Source organism: Arvicola amphibius, chromosome 3 (assembly GCF_903992535.2).
Source record: "Arvicola amphibius chromosome 3, mArvAmp1.2, whole genome shotgun sequence".
Classification (NCBI taxonomy): Eukaryota; Metazoa; Chordata; class Mammalia; order Rodentia; family Cricetidae; genus Arvicola; species Arvicola amphibius.
In genome coordinates this window covers 142,805,350-142,818,387 of record NC_052049.1, presented here as the reverse complement: position 1 = coordinate 142,818,387, position 13,038 = coordinate 142,805,350, and the positions used below count along the sequence as shown (strand labels likewise).

The 13,038-nt window shown below is 40.4% G+C and overlaps 2 protein-coding genes across 11 annotated transcripts in view; one reads left to right on the top strand and one right to left on the bottom strand.

The window, feature by feature from the left end:
• The window catches only part of LOC121677115, an 80,463-nt gene extending 79,253 nt beyond the window's left edge, over positions 1 to 1,210 (top strand). For all 9 annotated transcript variants that reach the window (XM_042054666.1, XM_042054663.1, XM_042054668.1 and 6 more), the window contains one exon: positions 544 to 1,210. In XM_042054666.1, the coding sequence (XP_041910600.1) occupies positions 544 to 771 (228 nt within the window). In that variant the 3' untranslated portion in view covers positions 772 to 1,210. The remainder of the gene's footprint in view (positions 1 to 543) is intronic.
• A 972-nt stretch (positions 1,211 to 2,182) lies between these two features.
• Positions 2,183 to 13,038, bottom strand: part of Wdr72 (WD repeat domain 72) — a 152,426-nt gene continuing 141,570 nt past the window's right edge. For both annotated transcript variants that reach the window (XM_038321935.1, XM_038321936.1), the window contains exons 18-19: positions 8,570 to 8,674; positions 2,183 to 2,976 (exon numbers count right to left, since the gene is read on the bottom strand). In XM_038321935.1, coding sequence (XP_038177863.1) covers positions 2,921 to 2,976; positions 8,570 to 8,674 — 161 coding nt within the window. In that variant the 3' untranslated portion in view covers positions 2,183 to 2,920. The remainder of the gene's footprint in view (positions 2,977 to 8,569; positions 8,675 to 13,038) is intronic.

The window sequence follows — 13,038 nt, the reverse complement described above, 5'->3', positions numbered from 1 at the left end:
AAATGAATGGCAACTTTGGCACATCGGATACATATTGGAATCCATTTCGTAGACAACAAAAAGTTCTGACAACGCCTTAAAATAACTGATCACATGAACTGTGTGTAAATTAAACTTAAAAAATTACAAGAGTCCATTCTGCGAAATGGAGACTGAACTCAATTGGGATTAAAATATTCTGACACTCCAGTTTAAATGCACAGCATATACATCTTTTTGCTGAAAAGCAGATTACCATAATGTGCCTTTGCAAGACCAAGGAAAACCAGTATAGCTTCTAAAAACATTGATTGAACATCTCTAAAGCATCTCTAAAGGGATTTTAAAATTGCAGGAAATTGGACATACAAAAGAGATAAATATGACCGCAGATGCCAGCCCCTGAAGACAGCCTACCTACTGTAAGGTTTTCTTGTTATTTCCTAATATTAACATGTTCTAGGAAGTCTAAGCTTAGTTTCTAAAATAGCAAGGGAAGATTTGAGGCTGTCCGATTGTGTGTTTATGATACCACACATTTGGCTTTAATTGGGTGTTTTCCAGGGCTTGCATCGCCACCCACAAGCTATCACATGGAGCCCTCTTAGGGTGAAAAGTGCTTGGAAGCTTGGCAAAGAAATGAGGCTCCAAGAAGCCCACATCACCAGGGCACACCAGGGTAGCTTCTTAGCACCAAAGACCTTCCTAAGCTCCATCCTCTGCACCGCCAGCAAAGACTGGGCTGTTCACTCCACAACGTGCCTGAAGGGTGATGACGACATTCATGTCTGAAGATGCAGTTTTATTCTGCATTAGGTTTCTGTATGGAGGTGTAGACAGGCACAGATACTACCGGATGACTGCCGAAAAGAAATGCAAGCTTCTTTCAAACCAACAATTCAATACATTCACGGAACTCTGAATCCAAACAGTTTCTCACGTACTCCAGTGCTCACCAAGAGACAGACCTAAGCCGAGGAGCCAAGTGGTCGTGATCCTAACTAGTCATAGGACCACTTGCTACTTCAAGTTTTCCTAAACTAGAAATCACTGAAAGCATGGACATGAGACAGTGTTCGTAGGAGGAGCATTTTCAAACAGCCCCAGGGATTTGCATCCTAAACAGGACTGCCATGAGCATTTCAGTTCTAACAAACTCAGTTCTAATCCGAATTCAGTTTAGGATTTAAAGTTTTTGTTTTAGAGTGGTGGTTTTTAGAAATTGAAAAAAAAATTTTAATCGTGATGAAGTCATTTAAAATGAATTTGAAGAGACTCAAGCTTACGGTGCTGAAGAACCTTACTTTCTCTTTGGTGAGGTCAGGGTTTCCCCATGTCTGATCTCCCACCACTGCTGACACCATGAAATATTGATCAAGGATTCAATATTGTTTTCTCCAGACCTGAAAATATGTTAAGTACAGCAATGATTTCAATGTACTGTTAGTCTTTTGTGCAAAGGACATATTTATGAAAATAATAAAACTCATTTTTAATAAACATACCAGAGTTTCAGCATGTACTTGGTTTTAACTATTACAATTTCTCCTTTTGAAGACATGTTTCCTGTTTCATTGTTCAAAATGCCTGAGATGCCTTTGAAAGGCACAAATCTGCCGCACTGCCTAGCTTGTTTGTAGCTTGTTTCAGATTCCTCACGGCTCTATCCAAAGGCGTAAAATGCTCAGAAGAGAACGGTTTTTGTGGCTATTACTATTGACAACATATTACAATGTAAGTACAAATCAAAATTAACTTCATGCAGAGACATGATATTTTAGGAACCATGAAACATGGATTTTCATCACTTTGATGGCACTGCAGTTTTTGATATTCCTATTAGATATATTCATCTAGTTCAATAATTAATTGTAAATCTCAAAGGGTATAGAGCAAGGCAGTTCGGTGATGTATTTCTCTTTTTGAATCTTTCCTTTCCCCTGACTGCTGCATCCCAACACAGGATCTGAGGCTGGTCCTCAGAAAATTGTTGAATTAAAATTGTATGAACTGAAATGAACTACACACACACACACACACACACACACACCATGCATACACATATACAGACAAAATACGTATATATAATATATATTTATTTCCATCTTTCTATGGATTAGGCCATATTTCTATTCATTTAGCTATATATTGATAATCTTTGATGATTTTCTATAAATTAAGAAATCATCCAATAAAAGTCACAGCACATAATTCAGACCGGCTTCACAGATGAGCACTTCACACCCATTTCTGTTGACACTGCTTTGCGTTGTTTAGTTTTAGAATTTTTGCTGGCCCAGCTTCTTTCTGGGAAAAGATTGTGGATGTTTATACTAACAAAGAATGAGCTGTGGCATGTTGTAAGTAGAATCCCCTCCCCCTGTTCAGGTTACAAGGCTAATAACATCAACCTTTAATTAAAGACATTTGCCACGGTGTCATTAGAGCTCCATACCAATTGGACCTTGCAAAACTAGACACTCTTGTATGTCACAGATTGACTAAAGGACATTTCGTGTTTAAGGATGTGGTGTGTAAAGGCTGGTTGGAACTGAAGCGCCCACTGAAACACTATGTCCAAGCTCAACATGGCAAAGTTGAGCTGAGAGTCTTGTGCATTCCTTTGGCTTCTGATATTCAGGCACTGAGAAGGTGACCACTTGAAGCAGTGTTAAATCTCTACCTGTGAGCTGGCATTTGTTTTACAAACAGCGACAGAAAATAAGGAGGAATAAGGAGGTTCACTTAGACAATCAAATCCTAGAATTAGAATTTGAGTGTCCTCAATCAGTGATAACATTTTTTAATACACCTTGGCTAACATATTAGTGAAGCCACTAGAGACCCATGACAACACTGTTTTTTTTAATTTGTTGGAAAAGAAATAGTGTGTTTGTGCTTCTCTGTTAGTTCAGATTCGATTCCGTTTTCAAGACCCTGTCTAGCACATCCTGCAGGAGCACACCTTCGCTATCCATGGACGATGCCGAGGTTGACCTGGAAAGAAAGCAGATATCTGGGTTACATAGTGCAGTATAGAAACAAGAGGAAAGACAGAAGGAGGAGAGATGCATGAAGGAGAAGCGAGAGGAGCAGAAAAGGAAGGAGAAAATTGCCTGTGATTTCTGCATCCCTTTCTTACCCTGAAGTAAAATGCACTATATGATAACCTATATCCCCGTCTTATAAGGCAGGAACCTACATTTTAATCCTACACATTACCCATAGCTTTAAAGAAGCTCAACAACAAAATCTTTCAAAATGATGAACTTGGCTTGAAATAGGCAAATTTCCCCAAATTTTAAGTAACTCAATTGTTCTTAGAGAAACCTACAACAATGGTTTGAGTGTCAGGCTTTATAAATATTTGCTGAAGTATGGATTAAGGTGCAGAATCAAAATATGTATCTCTCAAGCATTTGGGTAGTTGTCTGTATAGGTTAACAAAATGGGAGGGGGAGGCAGATATGATATAAATTGATTTGACTGTTCAAAGAAGTGGAGCCTTGTGCTTTCATTCACTGGTTTTTTTATATTAATGATGCAATTCCAAAGTTGTGACTTTCATTCCTCCTGGAAAAATTCAAAATTCAAAAATTCAAAAGTGGACTTTTAATTTTAATTATTATCGCAGCAAATAAATACGGTACCATATATCATTACATGTATATATTCCTGTGAATCAGCCTATGGCTTTACGCTGCTTTAAAAGTTATTATGCTGGGGTTTACATTTTCTCTTTGGATAAATTAATTAAAACATTGGTGTTGCTAAACAAAGCCAGTAGGAACTTATTACTTTATTATTGACATTGTTCTTCCTTTTTTTCAGAGCAAGTTTCAGCCTCAGCCATAAGCCTGTGTTTGGTGGCCGTGATTGATGCTCAGCTCACACTGTCCACATTTTCTGCCTCATGCATCATCATCAGGCCCCTCCAACACTGCCAGCCTGGAGCTGTCCTACTTTCTGATTCCTGGCTTTTGCCGGTGATTCATGAGCCAGAATAGTAAAAGAAAAAAAAAAAAAAAAACCTCACCTTGGCTTTTCACAATGTATCATCCTCTGTGAGAATTCTAGTTTTGTTCATCAGATTCATGCAAATGTAATATTGATTGGCAGTGATGTATATAGATCCACATGCACAATGTGCTACATAGAAACCACTAAAATGTTCTATTAGCGGCAGAACACACACTGCTTAGAAACTACTTTGAAATTGATGTGGAAACTTAGTGCGTTTTTTTCCTTGTACTTTCAAACTCTGTCTTCTCCACTATTTTCAGCTGGCACTACCCGTGTGTATGTATGTGTGTGTTCATGTTTATGCATGTACGTGTAGGCCAGAGATTAACCTTGTTACCATTCTCCATGTTACTTTTTCAGCTCATTGAACCTGGAGCTCTCTGATTCAGTTAGACTGGCAGGCCAGCAAGTTCCAGGGATCCCCCATTTCTACCTCCCCAGCATGTGGGTTACATCTGGCTTTTTACAGAGGTGCTGAAGATAAAACTCATGTTATTGCGCTTGCATGGAAAGCATTTTACTGACTGAGTCACCTATCCTGCCTCTGAAGTTATTTTTAAGTACACTGTCCCAAGAACGTTAGGAGGTAAAATTATTAATTTTCTGTGCCAATGTTCTAATGTCTCTCATTAACACTAGCCTAAAACTCGCAAACCTTGCCCTGTAATTTTTATCATCATGAGTGTGACAATGAGGGCCAAGGGATGTGTTCTAAGACAGCCTGGAAGACGAGGCTGAGCTTTATCCAGAAGTTAACTAAAAAAATATCAAAACTATTTTTTGCAAAAGCAACTTTTAAAATCAGAAGCATCCAGGCCTTAACAAGCCAAGGAGGAAAGGTCTAATGGCCCTAAAATCACATATAGGGAGCTGCATGTTCATGATGCTGCCTTGGAGCTTCTATTACTAGAAATCAACCTTATCCCCACAGGTTTCAGGAACATATAAATGCTGGGGAAGAAATAGGTAGTCATCACAGAGTCAGAGACACAAGCTCCTATTTGGGATTCACCTGTGAGCCAAAACTCACGGCTGATGAATTATTTCAAAGAAAAGACATGTCTAAGGGTTACTTTCCCCATCAGACCAGACCTCTAGGTTCACCAGCAAGGTCGAAATAGCAAGAATACCCTGGCTGACAGGTGCTTCACCAACCTTAATGGACTCCAGGTACTCACCTGGGTATAAGGCTTGAACCAATAAAGATCAGAATGGCAAGCTGAGTAAGGTACAGCCCTCCAGAGAAGAGGGGAGCACACTCAGCCAGGCCTCTGAGCTGTGACCCATATGCAGAGTGGCCCATTTATGAACAGCTCCCCTTGGCCAGCTCCGGGCTGGACAGTACTGTGAGGGTGAAAATCAACCCACTGTCTCCAAAGGCCACTCAGGAAGTCATCTGTAACATTTACGCAAAATCTAAAAATTCCTTTTTATTAATGGCGTCTAAAAACTAGCAGCACCTAAGATAGTAAATTCATGTCTTTTCAAAAATATATTTCAAATTTTCTATGCTACCTTGTCCTTACGACTTTCTGTGTATGAACGAGGGCTGGAGTCAGTGTTATGCAGCTACAGAAGCCAGAATTAAGGGTCAGCTTGAAAAGATTTAAAAACAAAGACAGTATTCAGATAGAAGAATAGAGGAAGCGATACTCTTGGTATGGGAAAATCATTTCTGTTTTCCTTTTCTAAATACTCTTTAAACATTTAGACTATTCATTTAAAATGAGGTAATAAATATATTAGTCAGTTAGCATTACATTAAACTACGTAAGGTCAATAGCCGTTACAGCTAGGAGGCCGAGCACGCTCCGCTTTGTAACAGGGGGATTTTGCACACCCGTGAAGATGTTAAAGGGAACTTCAGATGTAGTGATGATATTCCAGGGGAAAACAGGAAGAATGATGGCTCCAGACTTCAGTGTACCCCTTCGCAACGATGGCATTGTAAGTTTAGCTGCTGACACACTGCTCTTAGTCAGGGTCTTAGATATCACCACTTCAAACCTCCTACATTGGTTTTGTGTGCATGTGTACACCACTCCTACGCAGTAAACAGAGATGTGTACTTCTCCAGGGTGATGCTCTTCACTGTAGGGTCCCTACACTTTGAGTCACTTAGACTCTGAAGTTTACCTCTGGAAAAATGGGTTGCCATAATTTCACAGCTTCAGAAAAGTCCCTCTATGCCACCAAATTCCCATAAGAAACACAAAACGTATTCCCTTTCCTTGTTCAGTTATAGGAATTTCATCTATCAGATGTTTCTACTCCGAGGAAATTTAATGTCTCATCAAAATCTTTTTCAGCAAACAAGCACCTCTGTCAGAAGTGTCTTAATTTCTTATTACAGAATTTTATCCACACGAAGAGTAATAAATAATTCATGCTACTACCTCTTTGTTGTGTGTCCCTGAACTGCACAGAGCTGGGAAGCTGACAGCTGTGTCAGGACCAGGCACCCAAGATCTGACATGACAAGCAACTAACAAGTTCCTTTCAGTTTGTCCCAAAAGAAGACAACGGCCCAAAGTGCAGAAAGAAATCCCGAGCCAAAACGAAACAGCTTCTTTCTTTTCCCCTAAGTGTTTGCTCCGAGCTGCTTTCCGACCCGCAAGCCCTGGTCATTTTACAGGACTGCCCAGCCCCCTCTCTTCCTCACACTCGCTTGGCCATTTACGCCTGGCTACGGATCAATATGAGCAATTCTTGGAGAAATACGATGTCTCCATGACAACCAAGCCACAAATTCTCAGTGGAAGGCAGTGAGACCAGTAGCGAACCCTCCAGAGGTTTCTAGGCCTATAAGGGTAAGATGTCTTAAAATGCAAGGATGGACAGAGGAAGAGGCCAGAGCAATTCATTCTTTATTACTGGTTTAATGATGTCCGATGTATGGAACAGGGCTCCCTCTACAACACTCTTCCCCAGCTCCTGTATTTTCTAATTACTCTGTTTGGTTTCTTTTTGAACATATCCTTTTGTTCACAACCATCAGATGGTAAAAGCCATTTGAATTTCTCTCTCAGTCCACTTATATTAAGGAATCGTGGGTGACATTATGCTGATGCATCGTGTCAAAAACAACGAGCGCTTCAGGAAACCTCTGATTCCTAGATTTAACTTCCCAACAAAAGGTTTGTTGAGAAACAGTTCATATAGAACTGTACAAACCTCGTCAGAACTAGACACCTTCAATCCTTACTAAAAGTAATCTAGGAATAATCTTTAGTAGGGACAGTCAACACTACCATCACCATCTCCTTTTTAAAGTGAAATAAATCGACATTTTCTTTGGGGTGTTATGCCAGGGAGCAGGGTTAATTTGTTCTTTAGCAATTTCTGTCATTATAAAAAGATGCTGTCTCCCTGTGCCCTCAGATGGAGAAGAGAAAGCGTTGCTGGGATCAGGCACGCAGCTGCACCTCCTCTTTTAAGGGATCCTAGTGCAGTGGAGGGGGCTGATACACACTTGCCATCACAACTGGGCCTATTGGGGTTCCGAGATGACTTAGGGGGCCTGACATAGATTGCAGGCTGCACCTTTCCCTGAAAATTAAATCTCAGTATCTCTCCTCCGGGAAGGATCAGGGGACTGTTTGCAGCTGGCCCCCTGTCAGGGAAGGCGACACAATTTGGAAATCTCTTAACTAAGCTGACAGCCTACAGAGAGGATGAATCAAAAATATGATACAAAGATCAGCACAAAAAGATGTGAGAGGGTGGCGGGGACAGCGTAGCCAGACAAAACGGAAAAGCAATGTCTGTCCAGCCTGGAGAGAGAGCTAGCTCTTTCAGTCATGGTAATGAGGTGGGTACCAGCAGCTCGAGGCTTGTAGTGGCCCAACAATGTCATTCAATTTTTAGTAACAATTCTTTTATCTTGTAATTAATTAATAATTAAAATTGGGCGTCCTTCAATCTGAAAGCAGAATCAAAAGATCCCAGCTCAGCGGTTCTAGCTATTTCCTTTTTCCTGGTACATTTTCCTACCTTTCCTTTTCACAGAGAGAATATCAATGTAAGCAAATTTGACACAGAGTAAATCTTACTCCCTGATAGAGGGTTCCGACAGTCTTTCCCGTTGTTTGACCACCTCCACCCTTGTTTTGCTAAAGCGCTCTCCTCCCAGTCAGAGTTCTGTTTGTACAGGGTAAGGTAAAGAGATTCTAGTGGTGGCAATTTGTTCCTCTCTGCTCGGCTCTGCATTTCAGCCTTTCTCGGGTTAGATCTCATTATTTGAAAAATATTCCAAATGTCAACATTTCTCTAGTTTCCAGCTTCTGTGTGGATTAAGCAGTTTAGCTTGGAATTGATAATGAACTAATGGTGCCGGCTTCCCTCCTCCGTCATAACGTCTTTGTACTTTGTCCAGCTGAATTCTTGATGAAAGAGGAAAAGATAACAGCCCCACACCGTGACCTCCTGGGGGGGGGGCGCGTTAATTTGAGAGTGCAGCTGCTAAGAGCCAGCAGCCTTCCTCTGTCCTCCCCCACACACTCCTGAGGACCCCAACGCTGTGTCAAATTTATCATTTTATACTTGACTATGTTTAAATGGCTTCCACCTGCACTCTCCGACTCTTCCAAGACACATCTGTCAAGAATGTCCTCGGTATCTTGGAAGTTTGCCGAGTTCAAGTCGGTGCCATGCTTGACCGGACTGACTGAAGCTGTTAAAGAGAGGGAAAGGAGAGAGAAAGAGAAAGACAGCCATGAAAAAGTAGCAGTGAACGCCATTAGACCATCTCAGTCCCACAGAAAGTGTGGGGGCACACTATGGAAACACAAATAATAAATTGAAATAAAGCGTATCCTCTAAGTATTTATTGGCAGACACATAATTAGTTGAAAAATCCATAGATGGGACTTTATCTCAGAAGAAAAATAAGCTTCTGGCATCCGCTTAAAAGCCACGCAGCTACAAAGTGACAAAGAGAAGCTTTCGACGTTGGAATCGTAGTTTTAATGCATAAATCTAAAACAATGTAGTCAATTAAGAGCACATGGGCACAGAGCAAAGACCATCAGCCAACTCAATTAGAAAGCCCAGCTCTGCCCCCATGGTGTGGCTCCTTCTGTGGCGCAAATCACAGGAGTGGACTCTTTGTTTGCACTTTGTCTGTCTTTTCACCACCTTAAAACCCATGGCCCCAAACGCATGCACACCAAACATCTCAAACGAAGATCTTCAGGTAGAGAAAGAATGCGCTCAACACGAGGAGTAAAAGGGTCGGTGTTTTGAACAGCAGGTCACCCAATGACTTTTCACAAGATCTTTTCCTAGGTAGCAGCAGGGACCAGACATGGAAGCTGGCACCCAGGTACAGCATTTCCTGTAAGAACGTTATCAACAGCAGCTCTTTAGCAAACAGACGCAAATACCTATGATTTTCTGCAGGTTTAAACATTGGCTGTAAATGACATCCGCGAGCAACATGTTTTCATATTACCTCCTCACTAGTCAATATCTGCCAAAAAAGTGGGTCTGCTCAGCATAAAAACATTCAGTAGACAGAGCAAAATGAGTTCCGATCACACAGATCAGGTCACACCCACTGATCTGAAGCCAAATATACACACATTGTGGGGCATATACATTCCTGTGAAGTATAAACATGTACATACAACTGTCCATACATGTCCTCATATATGCATACATATATACAAATGTATACACTATTGAGTATACACTAATGCAGACATATAAACATGTACACATCACCATTTATATGTGTACCTATATACATTCACATATATATACATAAACATATGCTATCAAAAATATATATACATATATACTCAAGCAGACATATAAATATCCACACATACCCTTTTCTATATGTATACACACATATATGTATATATACACAATAACGTATGTGCATATGTGTGTATACATATAGAAAACAACTACTTATTAAGGCATGTAAACATGTCCACACATCACTGTGCATATATACACACATGCATATATACATATACACAAACTATTGAATATATATACACTCATTCAGACTTGTAAAGATGTACATGCACCACTATTTCTCTATATACATGCATACATCTATACACACATATACTGCTGAGTATACATACATATATATACATGTACTCACATATTTACACATACATACACTACAAAAAGGGTATACACATGTACACACTAATTGCATATATATATATAAAACTCACATCTATATATGTATATATACCATTGAGAATTTCTATATAGTAATATATATACTATTAATTTACACATGACTTACATACATATATAAAATACATCTATATACACATAAATACTTTAAAATGTACACATAACTCATGTATATAAAACATTTATCTATATACATACACACACTACTGACAATATATATAGATGAACTCTTAAACACATGTATATGCATATACATGTCATTCTACTGAGTGTGTATGTAACTCAAATGCACACACATATATAATTGACTATGTAAATATACTCCTGTATATATATACACACAGGTATATAAAGAGATAACAGTTTAGAGAGCAGTAGAATATTATATTCTTCTTATGTTTCTATAGTACTGGCTACCACTGTCTACAGCTCTTGGTAATACATCATATTTATAAGTAATCAATGCAATAAACAAAATGTACCTACATATCTCATATAGGAAATGTTCTTAGGCTCAGGGTCACTGTTGCTAGACCTCCTCTAGTACATGAAAGAGCCACGCAGAGGCTGGAGCCCACATAGCATCACACACTGGATAAGTGACATCAAGGTGTCCTGCTGGAGCCCACAGGAATCAGCAAAATCAGCAGTCTGGGCTCCCCACTCCTCTGTGTTCTCAGAACCTGAGGCCCAGCAGCGACTCTTAAAAGAAGCTGGTAACAATTCTAGTCACATGTTCCCTGCAGACAGGGTCAGCAGCCCTCTCCGAGCCCAGAGAGTAGCTATCTTGTCAACAGTGGGCAAACACTGAATTTACTACATACCGAAAACCTTCCCTTCAGAAGCAAACATGGGGGAAGGATGGAATTCTTATTTTAAATAAATAAACCTACACTTTCATTTTGTAATTTTGAAATTCCTGGAAGACACCAAAAAAGCATAGGCCAAGTCTGTCTCCTTCGTTTGCTTTCTTGCCTGCAACAGTGCCTGGGCCATAGAGATTATTCTCCAAGGGTCTCTGAAATGAATGAATGGGCCAGGGACTGAAGCAGAGAGGCCAGATTAGCTGTCCCATAAATCAAGAGTATGTGTGCTCTCAAGGATGTGTGTTCAGTTAGATCCACGAGGAGACTACCACTTCATACCGTGTGGCCAAGTCTTTGATCTGCAATGAAACTCCTCTGTGTCCTGATTATCACTCGTGTGGCTTCCTTCAGTTTAGCTTTCCTCGCTTTAAATCGTGTGGATTTTCCAATTCACAGATTTTTGTGAGTTGTCTAAGTGGGGAAGAGAAACGCAGCAAAGCTACAGGAAATTGTTAGACCAGCCAACGTTCATCATCTTTTTAAATGAATCTCTTCCTCGTGGATCTTAGTTGTTAACTCTGAAGTAGCGATTGTGGTGTTTACAATAAGGAGCAGATCACATAGATTAATCTTTTGCTAAACACCAACGAGGCTGTATCTCTCTTTATTTGGGCCAACGCGTTGTTCTTCTCATGCAACGTATGGTTCTTTCATGACGGAACACCTTTTATCATTCATCCATTTATTCATGCCTCCAACATCTCTCTATCAAACAACCAATATTACAACTGCTACTCTAGTGGGCCCCTACTCCTTAGCCAGAACTATTGGCTGCTGATAGACTATGGGAGAAAGAATACCATTGTTTTCAGTTGTGTGCCCGCAGCAGACTCCAATGGATAGCCCTGATTCATGGCCACTAAAAGACCCTATTTAGTTCAACTCAGGGGGTCACAAACCTAACAAGAATGTATGGGTGTGAGGAAGAGACTAATAGAGAAGATAGGAGGCAGACAGGAAGGTAAGGGATTACAGAGGGTGGGGAATGATATCAGTATACATTTGTGAAATTGTCAAAGAACACATTTAAGCAATAAAACATATTTCTGTTAATTAAAGACCTCAAAGGGAAGAGGGCATGACATTAGAAGAAAGAAGTGCCTACCACTATATGAGCGGTCATAGACTAGATCCAAGATGAGAAGATGACAACCCAATGTTTTCAAAAAGCTAGAAATTATGACCAGCCCTTGGTCTTTCTGGAACTGTGTCCAGCAGGTACCATGTAGCTACTCTGCCTTGACTTCTGCTTTTCAAGAAGCTGGTTCTTGTGAGACTGAGTGTTGTTATTATGAGGAGGTTATTCAAATGTCCTCCTCACTACGGGAGAATTTTCACATCTAAAGTGGTACATGATTTGCCATTCTTCCCTGGGAGCTTCACAGAGCATCCAATTAAACCTACTGTGCCAGAAAGGACTCTACTGTGTCAACTGGGAGCAGCAGGTTTCAGAGAGGTTAATTACTGCCAGTCTACCTTTTGTTTGTTTGTTTCTTTGATAGGCTAATCCTTGTGATTGTCCTTTGGGGTATCTCCTGTGGTGTTTCCTCACTAAACTCTGACATGACGAGTGACTGAAGTCCCTACGATCAACCATTTCAAAACTGTTAAAATGAGCACACACTGATTCAGTGTTTATTTGGGCCTTGCTCTTTGCTGGACCCCAAGGGGCAGAGGAGTGAGGGTCCTTTTAATGTACCCTCATGCAACCTGCGATCTAGTTGGTGTACAATTAACATTAGTCAGGATCTCTAGAGTCCACAGTCTCGGGGTGACATGCCTCTCAGGAGGGCAGAGAAGTCCTCTGCTAGAAAGTGCTGAGGAGGTGAAGTTTGATCTGACACTTCTTGAATGGGAATATGGGAAAACCAACCGGTGCCATTCACACCAAAGAAAAAGACCCAGGCCCAGGTATGGTCAAAGAACTGCTGAATATCTCATGTCACAGATGTGTTTGCTAATGTGCCTGTCCACTTGGGATGTTTTTAATGAATTCTCCTTGTTTGTCTCT